This window comes from Callorhinchus milii, unplaced genomic scaffold (assembly GCF_018977255.1).
Source record: "Callorhinchus milii isolate IMCB2004 unplaced genomic scaffold, IMCB_Cmil_1.0 Scaffold8, whole genome shotgun sequence".
Lineage (NCBI taxonomy): Eukaryota > Metazoa > Chordata > Chondrichthyes > Chimaeriformes > Callorhinchidae > Callorhinchus > Callorhinchus milii.
In genome coordinates this window covers 2495669-2514911 of record NW_024704749.1, presented here as the reverse complement: position 1 = coordinate 2514911, position 19243 = coordinate 2495669, and the positions used below count along the sequence as shown (strand labels likewise).

The 19243-nt window shown below is 42.5% G+C and overlaps 1 protein-coding gene across 1 annotated transcript in view; it reads left to right on the top strand.

Moving 5' to 3' along the window:
* Positions 1 to 2287: 2287 nt before the first annotated feature.
* Positions 2288 to 19243, top strand: part of ppil2 (peptidylprolyl isomerase (cyclophilin)-like 2) — a 121051-nt gene continuing 104095 nt past the window's right edge. The window contains exons 1-5 of the mRNA XM_007908613.2: positions 2288 to 2415; positions 4476 to 4525; positions 6292 to 6337; positions 6847 to 6909; positions 9820 to 9871. Coding sequence (XP_007906804.1) covers positions 2384 to 2415; positions 4476 to 4525; positions 6292 to 6337; positions 6847 to 6909; positions 9820 to 9871 — 243 coding nt within the window. The 5' untranslated portion in view covers positions 2288 to 2383. The remainder of the gene's footprint in view (positions 2416 to 4475; positions 4526 to 6291; positions 6338 to 6846; positions 6910 to 9819; positions 9872 to 19243) is intronic.

The window sequence follows — 19243 nt, the reverse complement described above, 5'->3', positions numbered from 1 at the left end:
ATCCTGGTCCTCACATACAAAGCCCTCCATGGCCTCGCCCCACCCTACCTCTGCGCCTCCAAATCCCCTACCAACCCATCCATTCCCTCCGCTCACGTCCTCCGACCCACCCGCCCCACCATTGGCGGGAGAGCCTTCAGCCACTCTGCCCCCAACCTCTGGAATTCCATCCCCCAGTCAATCCATCGCCCCCTCCTTAGCTCCTTCAAGTCTGCCTCAAGACCCTCCTCTTCGACCATGCCATCGGCCACCCTCCTTATCCTCCCCTCCCTTCTCCCCCCCTGAACCCAGCTCGGGTCTGAAATGCTGTACACTGTCCAGCGCCTTGGGACGTCCTCCCGACGTGAAAAGCACTGTACAAAAGTAATCTTGTTGTTGTTGTTGTGGTTCCATGGATGGTGGCCAATCTCTGGTACGTTGCCCAAGTGGCCAATCCCTTAAAAAAAATTCTAATTTGGTCACTGAATCCGTGACTGTTTGTGGGACACTGCTGTTCACAATTAGCTGCTATTTTGCCCACAAAATACACAGTTAATTCACTTTACAGTATATTCTGTGAAGCGTTTTGAGATGCTTGAAAGAGTGATAAGGTGTATTCAACTCAAGGATTATTGTTATTTTCTGGGGGAAAGCTTTTGACTAATTTTCTACTCCCAGCCCAAGGTCACGAAAAGCAGTTGTATTCTTGGTACTGTTCCAGCTGAAATCAGCTAACTCAGTGCAGATGATATTTGAACATAATAATAAACCTTCCATTTGAGGTAGTGATTTATCACATCTCCGACACGTCTCAAAGCGTTTCGCAGAATATACTGTAAAATGAATTGACTGTATATTTTGTTGGAGAAACGCAACAACTGCAAACAGTCGTGGATTGAGTGATCAGACGTGAAAAATATACAGCCAATTCACTTATTCTGTGAAGCGCTTTGAGACGTGATAAGGCGCTGTATCAAATGCAAGGATTATGTGATGTCCAAAGCGAGCAAGTTCTCTGTGGATGTCGCGGTAATCCAGTTCCTGAGCCGGGCGGGTCCACAGTACTCCAGGGCACTGCTGATGACAGCACAGCCATGTTGGCTCATCGGAAAGACTTGGAAGGGCAGACCAGTCACTGGGGACACAGAATCCTCCCAGTCAGCTCCTTAACCCTGCAAGTCCTGTAGCTCAGTGGTTAGAGCACTCGCTTTGCAAGTGAGAGACCTGAGTTCAATTCCAGGCAGAGGGCGAAACCTCGGGCAAGTTTCCTTACTCCACACAGAGCCTAATAATATTCCCTCCAAAACTAAAAACAATAATTAAATTGGTCATTTTCAATCTACGACTGTTTGTGGGACATTGCTGTGCGCAATTGGCTGCCGCGTTCGCCCACAAATATAGTCAATTCACTTTACAGTGTATTCTGTGAAGCGCTTTGGGACGTCCTCCCGACGTGAAAAGCGCTATATCAAATGCGAGGATTATTATTGATTATTATTATTAAGTCAAAACCCTAATGTGGTCCTCGCTGGACACCAGCAGGAAAGCTTTGCCGACAATGTAATCAATGGCAAGCTCTGCGGGTGTAGCTGGTTAGACTCCAGCGGTTACCCCGAAGCACACCCTGGGATCCCCAAGCAACGGAGACTCAGCCTGGACAGTGAACCTTAAACTAAAGCCAGGGCGCTCCCGACTGAGGCGGCAAACTGGCAGACAAACTCTCACTTTTTTTGTAGATATGATAGAGACGGTCTCACCTCCGTGTCTGCACACGTGGGCCATTGGCTGCTGCGTTTCGCCCACAAGGTATACGGTCAATTCACTTTAAAGTATATTCTGTGAGAAGCGCTTTGAGACGTGATGCTACATCAAATGCAAGGATTATTATTATTATAGTAAGTAGCCCTTTATTATTATTATTATTATTATCATTATTATTATAGTAAGATATCCCTTTATTATTATTATAGTAAATTGCCCTTTATTATTATTATTATAGTAAGATGTCCCTTTATTATTATTATAGTAAGATGTCCCTTTATTATTATTATAGTAAGATGTCCCTTTATTATTATTATTATAGTAAGATGTCCCTTTATTATTATTATAGTAAGATGTCCCTTTATTATTATTATTATTATAGTAAGATGTCCCTTTATTATTATTATTGCAGCTGTTGTGTTGGGGGCGGAACCTTTGTGATGGGAAAGCCGTGGTTGACCGGAGAGGTGTAACGCAGGGACCCGTTGACAGGAAGTAGCGGAGCGTATTTCCGGTGTGCGGGAGAGTCGGTGTGAAGGCTGCTGGGAGGGAGGGAAGGCGGGAGGGAGGGAGGGAGCGGTGGTTGAGTGTTTCTCTCTGTTACCAGTGTCCGGGCCGAGGCCCGGAGTCAAAGGGCCTCATCATGGGCAAGAGACAGCACCAGAAGGACAAGATGTGAGTGTCGGAGGAGGAGCTTCTCGCACCTTCCTCTCGTGTTGTGGTACCAGGTTCTCTCTCTGCCCTGAGTGATGCCTTCCTCTCCTCCAATGGAGAGTGGAACTGCTCTCATCAGAGCCACCCCCACCCTCTCTCACAGTGTTTGTTTTTTTTGGGGGGGGGGGGTGTCTGGGGGAGTAGTTTGGGGGGTGGTATGAGGAGTTTGGGTGGGTGGTATGAGGAGTTTGGGTGGGTGTTTTGGGGCGGGGGAGTAGTTTGGGGGGTGGTTTGGGGTGGGGTGGTATGAGGGGTTTGGGGTGGGGGAGTAGTTTGGGGGTGGTGTGCGTTGGGGGTTTGGGTGGTTTGGGGTGGGGTGGGGGAGTAGTTTGGGTAGGTGGTTTGGGGGGTTTGGGTGGGGGTTTGGGTGGGGGGTTTGGGTGGGGGGTTTGGGGTGGGGTGGGGGAGTAGTTTGGGTAGGTGGTTTGGGGGTTTGGGTGGGGGGTTTGGGTGGGGGGTTTGGGGTGGGGTGGGGGAGTAGTTTGGGTGGGGTGGTTTGGGGGGTTTGGGCGGTGGGGGGGAAACCGTGGCCCAAGTTGCCATTCTCAACCTGTAGATGGATTGTGAATGTTGGCATCGTGTTTAATCCCAAACTGTTTAGTTTTCCGACACCGTTTACGCGCTCTGAGAAGCTTCTCTGTGTGGAGAGATGAGTGCTTGTTGTTGTTGTTGTTGTTTTTAACTGGTTGGGGGTATCTGCCAGCATCCATACTGTGTGTGTGGGAGGTGGGAGAGAGAGAGAGAGAATGTGTGAGTGGTGGGGGGGGGGAGGAGAGAGAGAGAGGGTGCCTCACACACTCTCTTGCCTAGTTTAATAATAATAATTTGGTGACTCACTCCACGACTGTTTGTGGGACACTGCTGTGCGCAATTGTCTGCTGCGTTTCGCCCACAAAAGTCGCTACACTTTACAGTATTCTGTGAAGAGCTTTGAGACAACTCGACGACGTGTTACGGCGCTAAATCAAATGCAAGGTTTATTATCATGTGAGTGAGGGGTCTTTGAGTACTGAACAGGATCGGAACCTTTAATTTTATTCCCATCTAGCTCCCCATTATTCTTAGAAAATGAATATACTTACTTTTTATATAATACCCCCACTGGAGCTCTCTCTAATCCCATTCCCTGCTTTCTCCCCATTGCATCTTTCAGATGAGACGTTAAAACGAGTTGTGCTGCATCGTTTGCCTACAAGTACACAGTCACTCCATTTCACAGTAAAGCCTATGAAGCGCTTTGAGATGCCCTTCCGATGTAATAAGGCGCTATATCAAATGCAAGGATTATTATTAGCTTATCACGTTGTCATAATGTGTAGTGAGCGTTTTTGTAGGCAAACACATCCGTCAATTTCTGCACAGCAGTGTCTCACAGACTGTCATGATTTTTGGTTTGGAGTATAGACCACAGGTTTCCTTAAATATGCCACACAAAGTGTTATTGTGCTGAGATACATGAAGGTCGGGTTATTCTACTGAATTAATTGGTAGAATGCTGTTCGTAGCTCATGTGAAATTACATGGTATGTAAACCAAGTGAATGTTAGAGATAAGTAACACAATGTTTCTCATTGTATGTGTTGGATTCAAAATCTGAAGTCATCTGTATAGTAGCTGCTAGTATTGTAATTTATATTTAGCAAAGGAGTCACAGACAATTTACAAATAAAAAATATTTAGTTAAAATCTGAGGCGATGATCAACACTGAGCACCTATCAGTGAGGGTCAGTAACAACATCTGTAGCATTTTTTGTATTCAATATTTTTTAAAAATTATAGCTCAAACATAAGAAGTGTCTAATGTTAACTGTAAGGGCTTTGAGATGTCTTGACAACAACTTGCACTTATACAGCGTACTTCATACATTTCACTTTATCTCTGTGTGCTGAGCGTCTCTGATGTCTCAATGATTTATGAAATGCAAGTATAACTGTTTCTCATAAACATTTGTCTAGGTAATACTGTATGATGTTTGGTAATGCTTGCTGAGTTGAACTGAGCTGTGGTTTTCTTTTCTAGGTACATTACCTGTACAGAATACACAAACTTCTATGGGGGCAAGAAAACAGGTACCAAAACTTCCCAAAAATTAACATAACATGTAGGAGCAGGAGTAGGCCATTCAGCCCTTCGAGCCTGCCCCGCCATTCTATCATGGCTGATCTTCTAATCTAACTCCAGCTAATAACCTGACCCTGCCTTATCCCCATATCCCTTAATCCCTTTTGCAATAAGAAATCTATCTATCTCAGTCTTGAATATGTTCCAGGACTGAGCGTCAACAGCCCTTTGTGGTAGCGAGTTCCATACATTCACTGTTCTTTGAGTGAAGAAGTTCTTCCTCAACTCAGTGCGACAGGGCTGGCCTCTGATTTTAAGGTTGTGACCACTGGTTTTAGTTTCTCCAAACAGGGGAAACAATCTCCCACTATCTACTCTATCATGCACTTTGATGATCTTAAAGGTTTCTATAAGATCCCCTCTAATTCTTCTATATTCCAGAGAATATAGGCCCAAATTGGTCAGCCTATCCTAGTAACTCAACCCCTTCATCCCTGGTACTAACCAAGTAAATCTACGCTGCACCCCCTCCACGGCAAGTACATCCTTCCTTAAATGAGGTGACCAAAACTGCACACAGTATTCCAGGTGTGGTCTCACAGGGCCCTATACAGTTGCAGCAAGACTTCCCTACTTTTATACTCTAATCCTTTCATAATGAATGCTAACATACCGTTCGCCTTCCTAATTGTTTGCTGCACCTGCAGACTAACTTTCTGTGATTGGTGTAGAAGGACACCCAAGTCCCTCTGGACGCTAACACATTCCAATCTCTCCCCTTCTAAAAAATGACCCGCTCTACTGTTTTTGCTACCTAGGTGGATGACTTCCCATTTCCCTACATTATACTTCATCTGCCACCTACCTGCCCAATCACCTAAACTATCTATGTCTCGCTGCATTTTTTCAATGTTTGTAGCATAGAATGAGGCCTTGAGGCAAGCCAGCCTTCTAGCAAATCATGGTGATGCCTTTTTCACTGGAGCAAACTGCTCTAATCCTTCCATTAGAGTCCTGTTGGAGAATTAATTTAACACAAATTTCTCTGTGTACTTTCCACGAGTAATCGATTATTTTGGGAGATTTCTGGATATTGCTGGAGTGATGCATGCAAATTTCAAAAACATATTTGGGGCTGTAAGATTGTACAGGAGAGACCATCTTTCTGAGGCTGCGGAGGCACTGTGTGTGCACGTCCCTGAGATTTCCTGTGTGTGCTGCTCACTGGAGGCAATGGTGTAACGTGGCAAGTGCTGTATCATTGCCACAAAATCGTGCCTGGTCACATTAGTGACCCAATTAGGTTGGTCATTATTCCTTCCATTGCACAGGGAAGAGCTTTATAGCTGGGTAGTTGTATCCAGCTCATGTATGGATACGTGTGCCTATTTGCACCCACCCTTTGGAACTCCATTCCACATTCCCTTCACCTCACTCCATCCGTTGCCTCCTTCAAGGCACGTCTCAAGACCTTCCTCTTCGACCGAGCTTTCGGCTACCCTCCCTGCCCTCCACCATTGGGTCTTGGGACATCCTTCTGACGTGGAAGGTGCTATACAAATGTAATTTTGTATTGTATTTATGAAATTATGCACCTTTATTTAAATAAAGAAAACTTTCTTAATGGCACTAAAATGATTTGCTATTAAATGTATCGCCAATATATGATGTGTGGATTTGGTTCTCTTCGGAACCAAATTAATCAAGATTAATTGATTTATCCTTTTCTCTTTAAATCAATAGAAGATTCATTTTATCCTATTTTCTCCTTCAGTTATCCCACAGGCCAATTTCCGCCGTTTGCCCTTTGATCACGGCAGGTAAGGCTTTGCATTGACCCTGCCCGATTTATTGGAGTTATGGTCAGCCTACGCTCAGAAATCGTTCAACCTGGAAATAGACCGATGTATTTCTTTGGTCAGCAGTGTGGTATGCCTGACACCTGTAGAAATTGCTGACCATTTGCTGAAGGCTTTCCAGTTTCACCCACAATAGAATCATTTTGTTTGCCAGTTCTGGATGGAACTTGTCTCTAGATTGTGGGGGAGCAGTGGCTGAAGGCTTGGTTATTAAAGGGGTGGGGGACTCGCGACAGGCCTGAGATTGCAGCGCAGAAGGGCGAGCAGAAGAAATGGTGTAGGAGGAGATCAGGAAGTATCAGAGCATGGAGGGATTTATTGCTGCCATGAACACCCATTAATGAGCCAGAAGCTGGTCAATGAATTTCCACTGATGAGTTAGACAAGCTGGTCAATCAGTAGCAGCTTCATAGTCTGTTGAGATCAAATGTGAATTGAGTATGTAATTATACTTTCTTCCCCCTTTGCAGCTTGTCTCTTCAGCCTTTTGAGTACCCGGTGTGTACCCCTGATGGAATGGTATTTGACCTCTTGTAAGTATAAAGGACTGAATCTGTTAGCGAATAATCATTGTTAATACTCTTCACAGTAATCTGATCATTATTGATTTGCACAGGAGCATTGTGATTGTCATTGCTGCGCTCCGAAAACACTTCCCATTGCTCCCCCCCNTCTCGTTAACTTACATTTTGAAAGTAGTTCTATTGCATCAGAAACCTTGGGAATGTAATTGCACCTTCCTAACAGTGGTCAGAAAGTTCCTTATCCTTATAGAATTCTACAGAGAAACATAGTCTGTATAACTCTAAAACAGGCCAATTAGTGTGTGCTGTTGTTTGTACACCCATGAGTCTCCTCCCATCCTAATACCATCTCCCTATCCCACTCCCACACCTGTCTTTCTTATGTACGCAGGATATTTCCTCTTAAATGCTTTGATGCTTCCTGTTTGAACTACAGCTTCTAGCAGTGAATTCCACATTCTCACCACTCAATGTGTGTATTAAAAAAAATCCGCCTAAACTCCCTTTTGTATATGTTTGTGTCTTTCTTGTATAGACTCCTTTTTATACACTCAGCAACAAGTGGAAACAGCCTATTTATGTCCATCTTAATGAAAGCTTTCATAATTTTACACGTAGTGTAAAGGAATATGAGAGGAAAAGAAATGAAAGCTTTTGACTTTTATCAGTGAACACTGTAGATTCAGGACAGCAGTCTGAGCGCCGAGATCACCACCTAGTGGCCCCAAGCTGCCGAGATAGACCAGTTGCTGAATTTTAGATTCTGTATTAGCCTGGGAACAATCCTCTCTAGAAGCTGATTTGTGGTTGCAGCGTCCTCTACTGGGACGCTATCAAGGGCACATCAGTATCATGGCATAACTTAAAAACTTTTCAAAGTCGTTCACAGTTTGGAATTTCACCCTCGGGAGCATCAATTTACGGTCCTGAAAGCATTGTGAGAGGGTACCACTGGTGGGGGGGAAAAGGTCGTTTGAAACCTTCACAACCATTTCGCATCAGTTCATATTTTACTTAAAAATAAAACTCTTTAACAGTTTTATTCTTACACCTGTTTGGACATTCTCTGTGCTGTGGTTAGCTCCAGTGAATGATGCAAGTAGGTAATCTGCTCTCAGGCCTCTGCCAATGGCACTCACTCAGCCTCTGTGCTTTTGTTCATTCTCATGAATCCATTAAAGAAGAAAGTTACCACTGAACTTGGTGACCGAATTGCAGTGTTACTGTTTAAAGGTTCATTTTTATTCTTGCATCTCTTTGGACAGTCTCTGCTATATTCTTAGCTCCCACCAACAATTCAGGTAGGTAATATGTTTTCAGGCCTCTTGTCAGCAGCACGCAGGCAAAGGTGAGATGGAGTATTTCCCCATTTTGGGTACCAGTAGAAGTACCAAATATTGTCAGGTAGATAAGTGTGCAGCCATTTAGAGCAGAAAAGCTACCGTCCTCACAAGAGAAGCACCCCCTGAATGACTGCATTTCCACTTCCCACATACTGTGGATTCATGAGTAAGATTGCCAAATTAACAACAACAAAATTACATTTATGTAGCACCTTTAGGTCGGAAGGACATCCCGAGGCTCTGAACAATTAAGGGTTTGCAAAACTAGTTCCCAACAGTAAATAGTATTAAAATGCAGGATGAAACTGTTATTTCACTGTTCACTTTCATTTATTTCTTCAACTGGTATCATCCTAGCTCAGTTGGTACCAGCCCGGCTTCTGAATCGGGGATTCAAACCTCACATTGGGACTTTGAGCTCACAATCTAGGCTGACACTCCAATGCTGTGCTGCGTTGACAGAGGTGCTGTCCTTCAGATGAGATGTTAAACCAAGATCATGTCTGCACGTTCAAGTGGATAGTAAGGAACCTATGGCACTATTCAAAAATAGAAAGGAGTTTATCCCAATGTCAATAATCCCTCTTCACAGCTGTTTGTAGGACAATGCTGTGTTCAAATTGGCTGCCGTGTTCGCCTACAGATATACAGTCACTAAACTTTACAGTTAATCTTGTGAAGCGCTTTGAGATATTCTGATGTGGGATTATATAGCAAAAGCAAAGATTTGTTTAACACAATGACCTTCATCCATGGTATACTTTTAGTTCATTTCTTCTTGTGAACTGTTTGGGACTTTTCATTGCAAGTGTGCTGATCTGAGTGAAATATGTTTATCCTTATTGACCCATCTATAAACAATATCCTTATTGACCCATCTATAAGGATTTCGGACAATTTCAAGCACCGTCTGCAGTGTATAGGGAGCATTACACAATAATATGCTTTGTCATATTTCACAAGATGCCCACAAAGAGGATTAAGTAAGATTTACATTAACACAGAAACACAGCAAGTGATCTTCCCCCTTTTTTGCAGGGTTGAGTAACGTTCCAATGGGTGTTGATGAACTTGAAGTGTGCTGGTGCACATCAGGGACACCACAGCCTCTAAGAGCAGTGTCTGTAGTGTATTGGTTAGAGTACTCGCCTCGCAAGCGAGAGGACTCGGGTTCGATTCCCGGGCAGGGCGAAACCTTAGGCAAGTTTCCGTACTCCACACACCTGTGTTTACCTGGCAATAAATAGGAACCTGGTTGTTACCGCTTTCCGGGGGTAATAATCCCCTAAAAAAACATAAAAAATAATAATTTGATCATTCAATCCATGACTATTTGACTAATTGCTATGCTCAATTGGGCTTTCGCCCGCAACGATATACAGTCAATTCAACGACATGATAAAGCGCTATATCAAATGCAAGGATTATTATCTCCGAGGTGACTGCAACATCTTTTGTGAAACTAAAAATGAGTAGAATGTGGTGTGTAGTGGACATTATGTCTTGTCCAGATCCAAGTAGATGTATTGGTCCTGTTCAGAAGGTGACTGACTCGCTATATCTTATTTCTCTGCAGGAGTATCATGCCATGGATAAAGAGATATGGAACCCATCCAACTACTGGAGAGGTGAGGATTCTGTGCTGAGTATCTTTCATATTTCCCCCCCCGGAGCTGTTAACAATTAAGGACAAATCCTATTGTAGTCATGAAACAAAATCTTTACAGACAACAACACTTGCTAACCTGATGTGTTTAACTGATTTTCTCTCCAGAGTACCTCTTGGATTTATATCTAATTACTTTTTTTTTAGAAAGGTCAATGTTTCCATTTGACAGGTCACACATGAAACACTAACTCATCTTTCTTCAGTGCTGACTGTCCATTGCCAGAATATATTGTGTTATATAGGTCATGTGTGTCTCAGAAACCTGGCCGAGTTTTTTCTGAAAGTCACTGGTTGGGGAGAATCAATGGATGTTGTTTATATGGATTCTCAAAAGGTTCCACACCAGAGATTATTGAATAAACTCAAAGTGCATGGAATTGGAGGAAACATTATGAAATGGATAGGAATTTATTTGGGGCAGAAGGCCAGAGAGTTGGGGTAAAGGGCAACCAGGGTTCCTGTCTGAAAAGTGGGAACAGCTTTAAAGTGTTTTCCATTGACTGCAAAATGGTTTAACAGCCAGTGAAAAACAAAAAACTGCAAGATTAATGGTGTTACTTTGTTGATGCAACCAGATAAACCGAGGTTCTTTTTGCCTATCCAGGTGGACATTAAGCTACTATTAGAAAAAAAATTAAACTGCTACTGTTTGAAAAAAGTAGTGAGTTTCTCCTGGGCAGCAAAGCCCCAATACTATTGATTATTCACTTCATAGCTGTTTGTGGGACGGACATGTGTGTGTGCAAATTGACTAACGTTCACCCACAAAACGCTCAGTGACTTTACGGTATATCCTCTGAAGCACTTTGAGACATCCTCCCGATGTGATACGTGCTGTCCCAAATATTATTATTATTAATAACAACAGTCAATAAGCAGCCGACTTATTACAGTATATAGTTTCCTACCACTAGGTGGCAGTCAAACCCTACCTGATCATTTGAAAAACTATTTTTTTGTCCTTTGGTGCATTTCTCTTACCATTACCTTCCTGTTCCCAGGTCCCTCTGGCAGCGCTGCGTCATAAGATCCATGTGCATGTCCCAGGGTGACCCTTTCCCCCTCAATATCTACTAGCAAATGACTAGCCTCCTTTTATTGATCATTGTAAGGACAGGGCTGCTTCCCATTAATCTGGTGGAATAACATAAGGCCTAGTGGCAATACAGAGAAGAGGACTGAAGCGGATCCCTAGAGGGATGGACCATGAGGAATAATGAGATTCTAGGGCTTATCAAGATTAATCAGATTAATGTGGAGTCCTGTAGCTCAGTGGTTAGAGCACTCGCTTTGCAAGCGAGAGACCTGAGTTCAATTCCAGGCAGAGGGCGAAACCTTGGGCAAGTTTCCTTACTCCACACAGAGCCTAATAATAATCCCTCCAAAACCAAAAACAATAATAAATTGGTCACTTCAATCCACGACTGTTTGTAGGACATTGCTGTGCGCATTTGGCTGCCGCGTTCCCCACAAATATACAGTCAATTCACTTTACAGTGTGTTCTGTAAAGCGCTTTGGGACGTCCTCCCGACGTGAAAAGCGCTATATCAAATGCAAGGATTATTATTATTATCAATCCATTAAGAAAATAAAATGGGAATGAATACTTAAATAAAAAAGAAGTCCTGTGGCGAGTACTTCTATAATTGACATTGGGAATAAACAGTCATTTTGAAGGCTTCGTGATACATTAGAGGTGGCTGTTAAGCACAAGTCAGTGTGCGGAGGAATTTAAGAGTCGGTATTAATGGTGAAAACAGGAACACTCTGTCCTCCGCATGTTCCATTGGTTTCTAAAGTCAAAGCCTCACTGTAACTCACTGACTGTTTTGAAAAGGGTTTGTATAAACTCTCCCTATACCAGTTATTGCCACCCGACCCCCCCCCCCCCGTAAATATCCAGTATCGTGGGTTCCGGGTGTCATTTAATCTAGTTCACCTCCTGGAGGAGGTAGAGGAATGGGAGAAAGCAATGCTTTAACTTCTCTTTACTTTCCAACTTCATCAGTACCGTTCCAGAGTTTCAGCTTTCAGCACTGGCCAAACCTCAAATATGCAGACCTCTCAGTGAGGTCAAAAATGGGATTTCTTTGAAAATTGTTAACGTGCCAAAGTTGTCAGACAAGTTTGAGCAAACCAGTCCCAGGTGGAGATATTTTCAACCGTTTCAGTTTGTCAGTAACTCTTGCTGATGGATTGTGCTACAGATTTGAGTGAGTTAATGCCTACACTACCCCAGAATGATAGCAGGAGTGGGTTCTCTTTGATCATAAGTTTCAAATATTGTAACCCCGTGAGCTTATCATCCCCATCCTCGTCTGCCTTCATTGGCTCCCCATCCTCCTAGACGAGTAAATTCAGGATCCTACTCCTCACTTTTAAAGCCCTCCACAACCTTGCCACACACAACCTTCTGTGACCAGCTAGAACCTTACCGACCACCCCACTCCCTCTGTTCAGCAGGCCTGTTCCCCACCTTGCCTGCCCCACCATCTGCAGCTGGGCTATCAGTCTTTCTGTCACCACCCTCTGAAACTCCAATCCCAGAGTCCCTTCACCTCATCCCTTCCCTTGCCTCCTTCAAAGTCTGTCTAAAGACCATGCCTTTGGTCAACTCCCATCCCCTCCCCCCCCCCCCCCCCCCCCCCGAATACAACCCCCACCCTTGACTGTCCAGCACTTTGGGACATTCTCCTGACGTAAAAGGCGCTACGCAGTGTAATTTGTTGTTTATTGTTGTTGAGCGACCAGAATCTCAATTCCATTATAATGCAGTTTTTTTTAACTGCTCGATCGAGACCGAGAAGAAACTTCTAGCACATTTATAAATCTGCTGCCTTTTTGAAATGCTGTCAGAAGCTGTTATCTTCATAGGAAGGTGAGCAAGGTTACAGGGGAACGATGAGCCCACTAACATTTGAGGTTCTGATGGGCAATTCCAAATCAGTTTATAAACCTTAGCTTTCAGGGTTAAATTAAGTAAGTTAAGTGGCAGCAATATCAACAATCTATAAAATTCCTGAAAGCTGCAGTTTGTAATGTATATCGTACCCACGCCTTGTACGATTCTGCTGGCTAAGTCGCTTCAGGCTTGATTTCTTGTGGCTGCTTAATATGTTGACCTCCTCAAATGTAGCAAATTGCAGATTTGTTGACTCTGTGCACATCAAGACTCCCAAAGGCCTAGCCGTTCAGCTTTGTGCTTTATTTTGAAATTGTCGAGCTTTTTTTCCCTGAGGCTATAGCAGCAGGGAATCGCTGTGTGCACTCTGTGTTTGTTTACATCTGCCAGTTGTTGTCCATGGCACTCGCACAGTCAGCAGCCCCGAATCAGCCGGCTCCTGGTATCATGATATTTAGTAACGCAATCAAAACTCCAATTTAAAATGAGGCATGGAATGCAGTCTGATTGAGGGGCTGAGAAGTCCTAATCTGTGAATCTGGGATTTAGATGGTTTTGAGTTCTGTGATATCTGATGTTTTTTATTTAAAATTAATGTTTATTTCACTCTCCCCTCCCCAACATTGCCTGCCATGGAAATTGGGAGATTTGCTGAATGATACCAGTAACGAGAAATTATAGTTATATGGAAAGATTTTCTAAAAGCTGTTACTATCCCCCTACCTACCTGCCCGTACCCTCCGTTCCTCCGGCTCCGGTCTGCTCCACATCCCCCGCCCCAAGCGCCCTCCATCGGTGGTCGGGCCTTCAGCCTCTCAGCCCCGAGGCTCTGGAACTCCATCCCCCAGTGCCTTCGCCGCTTCCTCCCTTTCCTCCTGCAAGGCCGGTCTCAAAACCTTTCTCTTTGACCATACCTTCAGCTCCCCTCTCGACTCTCTTCCCCCTCCTCGCTTTCTCCCTTCCCTCCCCTCACCCTGACCGTCTCCCCCCACTGCTCGGGTCCTGACCCAACTGTACAGAGCCTTGGGACATCCTCCCGACATGAAAGGCGCTCTATAAATGGAATCTTGTTGTTGTTGCTGTATTTACTGGAACAGGCAATGTTAAGGGAGATCTACCAATTAGGGTTGGAAAAATCATGTTTTCCAAAATATGAATGTTTTGATGGGGTGTAGAGAATAAACTTTTTATTAGCAAAAGAAAAATGAAACAGGGATGGTGGGTAGAAGATTTTTATTCAAACAAGGTTTTTAGAATAAAATAATCCAGCAGGGTACAGCAATCAGATTTGTTTCACTTGAGTCTGATATTTATGCTGGAATATTGTTATTTTGATGCTTCATTAGGTTTCAGATCTGCTTATAGCCACTTTCTTTTCCAAGACCTGAAGAATGTCAAACCTCTTTCTTTCCTTCTGCAATTGACATACAAAACTCAATGTCCACTTCACCTACCCTCTTTTCTATCTTTTGAATCTTAATAATAATAATCCTTGCATTTAATATTGTGCCTTTCATGTCAGGATGATGCCTCAAAGCGCTTCACAGAATTTTTACTGTGAAGTGTAGTGACTGTATCTTTATAGGTTAATCTGCGAGTCCATTTGTGGGTGTCAAATAGCAATGTTCCATAAACAGCCATGAAGTAAGTGAGCAATTTTATCTGGCCTGATCTTTAAAGTCCATCTGAATCAGCAAACGGGACCTCGATTTAACCTCTTATCTGAAGGACTGGCTTCCAGCAATGCAGTGCACTCATCTCCAGTACTGCTTGGGAGAAACTGGCTAGGCTGAGTTTAAAGTTCAGACGTGGGGCTTGAATCTACAACCTTCTGTAAGGGCTGGTGAAAGGGGTGACACTACCTTGGTGGTGGTCCACACCACAGTTCACCCCCTGCCCCCCGCTCCCTTAGCAAAGTTTCTCTGAAACAATCAGACTCACTATTGTTTTAATTTTCTGTTACTGTGAACACCAGTTTTTCTAGTTTAAAAGTTCATAGACTTATTACAAAGGCATTGATCAGAAAGGAATGAGAGCCCAATAATTCTGCTGACTTCATTTCATCCTTTATATCGACTGCATAGATCTAGAACTGGTAATCGCTGACCACATCACCATGAGAATAGAAAATCCAATTTGTTCACAACCCTAGCCTTTATCAGCTGCAGAGAAGCTTCTCTTTGCAACATCTAGAATGTTGCCTAACATTTATATCTGCAAGAAAATGTCTGTTTTTAATTTGTTTATTGGGGCATGTTTTTACACGTCGTATACTGTGTTACTACTATATTCAGGCAAATTCAGGCAGTGACATTAAACAGTTTGCTTTCATTTGTAACCAAAGTTAGTTTTCAAGGCAAACTACAAACTACAGCTTTAGCATGAAAAGAGGGCTGGTATGAACTGTGAGGAGTAGTCAATGCTGACCAGCACAGATGTGACTCCTTTTTTCAATATCCAGGCCTATTGGTCTGGTCAGTGTAATGTATAGTGCCTTTGCTAATATTGACTACTAATGGGATTTGTAGGCAATGTTGATAGGATTTCCCAATTATAATCACGTACCACCAAAGGTGCTACACTTAACACCAACCAAAATTTCTGTCTACAAGTGTTGTCTTTAACATTACATCCAACTGATTTGATGAATTCAATTGTTTAAATTTTTGTCTGTCTTTGGGTACGTTGCAATCATTAAAGTTTGTTTCACTTGCTTTGTGCATGTTTGTGCTGAGAAGTGGAACATTTTCCTATTTTGAGCTGTATAGTTTAGTTGGATTCCAAGCAAAGTGCCTCAGTGCAAGCCTCAAAAGAGCACTTCTCTCGAATGTTTGGTTACAAAATAGACAGTCACTACACCGTTTTACCTCACAGTATATCCAGTGAAGCGCTTTGAGACTTCCCGATGTGAAAAACGTAATATCAACTTCAAGGTTTGTTAGAATACCGTAACAGTCTGACATTTTCCACTTCCCACAACAAACCTTCCGGTGGCCTGAGAGAGATTGACAATTACTGTACGTTTATATTAAAAAAAAGTGCTAAGAGAATTTATCTTCTGTGGAGTCCAGTCTCACTGGGAACTGGATTGAGAAACTAGTTTAACATTGGACTCTTGCAGTCAACAGGCAGGAGAGACTTTGATCCCATCAATCTACTGAATTCACATCTAGAGGTGAAAGGTCAGAAGACCAACCAGCCCTCGTTAAATCATTTTACTTGTGGTTTCTTGTGATCTCCCAAGTGTGACCAATCAGTTATATGAAAGACAGCATTAGCTTTGCATCAATGACTGCCTTTGTAATAACCTTGTTGTCTTAAGAACAACAGTGGCACATTATGACCTAACCAGACTGGCATTAGTGGCTTTTTTTTAATAATTGGCTGAACTTTCAAAATGCAAACAAGTCATGTTTCATGATAATGTTCAGAAGCAGAAAACCCGATCAGATGCAACTTTGAATTAGATTTATTGTAATTTTTTGTGTAGCTCTCAGTATATTGCTGATGCTGTGCTGAATCCCAGCCAAGCAAGTGGATTTGCTGATGTCTGCGCAGTGTTGCGTTCTCTATTCTTATTCGGTGCAGTATAAATGTGGGTTGAGCATATGACTCGAGTGAATCATCGTGGAGACCCGCTGCTGAGACCACCTTAAGGTGCTTTGGGCAACCCTTCTATTCACACCAGAGTGGTGGAGTTAGGCCCTGTTCTCCATTACTGCCTTGAAAGTTCTTTATTGGTTGAGTGATAGCAGCCATCTCCAAAATAACATCCATTAACTTTCAAAAGGGAATTGGATAGGTACTTGAAAAGGAAAAATTGCAATGGTATGGGGAAAGAACCGGGGAGTGGGACTGATTGGGTAGCTCTTCCAAAGAACCAGCACAGGCATAATGGGCCGACTGGCCTTCTGTGCTGTAATATTCTATAATAAGAATGGATTTTTTTTAAAATCAAAATTCATGGCATATGACTGAAACAGTCACTAAGCAATGACTGAGATGATCACTGTGGGCATCTTTGTACACTTGTTGATGCAAAGTAAGTTGGATCACTGATGTAATAATGGCAGTTGTCAGGTGAAAAACGTAAAGTTGGCACTGCTGGAGATTCAAAACAAATGTCTCCACAACTACAAACCATCAGCAAAGTTTGTTGGTCAGAAGATAAGAGGCAAAAGACCAGGGCAAAATACTGCCAAGGGTCAGCAAGTCTGCTCTTTTTGGGTGAAAGCAGCAAGAAACACCACATCTTACAATATTCTTTAAAGGGTTTGATTAAAGACGATTGTGGCCTTATTGAAATCAAACAAACTGGTGAAGATTCTCAATTCAGAATCCTTGTTGATGTTTCATTCTTTGCTGGAAAACTGATACTTTAGAGAAATAGAGGATGCAGTGCACACGTCTGTATTGGTGCGATATCTGCTAACATATTCTGACCCTTGTGCTGTGGTAGTTTATTGAGCACCATTATCCCATGTAAATTTGGATGAAAATATTAATCTGACCCAGTAGTGTTTTGCTAGTAAATTTGGCCCTGAACAAGTTAATGCTGTTAGTTATCTAAGTTTCTGTAGCTACTGTATATGCTAAACAATATTATGACTAGTAGTCAGCACATTCGTAAGATCAGAACAAATCCTCCTTTTAAGGAAATTGGTTACGGACCTCAGCGATTGGAAACAATGGGACTGTATTCATAGTTTGTTCCTTGTGCTGAGACCTTAAGTATTATTTAAGAGATACTTTTAAGAGTAGACTTATTCTCCCTTTCCACCCTGTGTACCCCCGCCCCTCAAAAAACACTCCATTGGGAATCACTTGTTTAACTTTTTATGGGAAACAAATTCCATTTCCAAGAGAGTTAGTGCTTAGAAAGCATTAACTGGCCCAGAAGGAGCATTTGAGTTGGTATTCTGTGACTCATTTATTCGTGGAATTTATTTTGCTGCTTCATGACACAGCCTCACTCCAGACCGACACTGATTGGTTTCACATTCAACACAATTAGCACCTGTGTCTATGTGCCAGCTTTACTGCACACTGTCCTTCAATTTACAAGAAAAGACTGTTATTTGCCCATACTGCAGGCTGGGGGAACAAGGGATGATACCAACCAGTGAACTAATCACACTTGTTGCGTTTATTTGTTAGAAAATGGGTCAAGTGTAAACGAGTGACCAATTAAGATGATTTGGGCTTGGCGGCTGTCTTGTGTGCCAAGCTGCAGGATGCCTGGCACACTCTGCATTTCTTAGCATTGTACCATTAGCACTTTGTGCCTGCTGATTGGCAAAATTCTTCTCAGCGGGTACACATGGAGAAACTAAAGGGCATCTTTGTCTTTTCATATCTCTGGAATTGCATTTTAAGGGAACATAATGTGTTCGTCTTTGGGCTTTGTCTAGACAAGCTTATGTGTACCAGTGAATTTTGCCGTTTATGAAAGACCTAGCTATAATTTTCCTGGCTGGCTTTCTGCGCCTGTGTCAGTGAATGTGGAAGTTCTGACTGGTAATCGTGTCTGTTATAACACAGGTTGGGAATTTATGAATCGCAGCTACTTCCTTACGGGGTTACATGTTAGGAGTTGATGAAATACATTACATTTGTGGGATTAAGCTTTCTAACTAACTGGTTGAATTTATTTTGTTAGAATACAAATATCTGAATGTCTCCTCCTGCTCTCCTGAGATTTTGTCTGTTGATTGGGTGGGAAACTTCAGTTAAAGAGCATTTCTCTTTCCAGTGTGCTTGCGTGCATTCAACTTTTCGGTCGTCTCTGTCTGCTTCAGAATAATGTGTTTTACTGTATGAAAATTAATAGCCAAGGTAGTGCAGCAATTAGGTGTTGGTCTGTGCAGCTCACATTCTAACTTCAAACAGATAATTCTAGGAAGGAAAATTCTGAGAAATAATTGTTCCTAGCCACTTTTCTAACCAATTATTACTTTAGAGTAGCATTGACTGAGGTCTGAGATTAGATCATCAGCTCTTTTGACTTTGGAAAGTGTGGGAGACTGGGAAAGAAAGAAAATATATTAATAGTGAGTCAGGGAATACATCATAAATATTCTGCAGTTAAATATCATCTTGGTACTCTGTCATGCTTATGCAAAAATAGTGTTCAGGCACAATGCTCCTTTATAGAGAAGATTTGGAAGGGCTATAGTTTTCAACTGGAGATCTATATAACTGGAAATAGATTAAAATGTTCTATTCTCCATTGGAGATTAGTTTGCAAACTATGGTATGAAGACAGAAATGAAACATTTACCAAATATGGGTCATGTTCTATTCATGTTTAATTGGATTAGATTTATTCCCAAATAATCTTGTGGAGAATGGGGACATTTTATCCTATATCCAGTTACATTTCAAAGATCTACAGTTGAATATGATAACCTTTACTGAATCCTTAACAT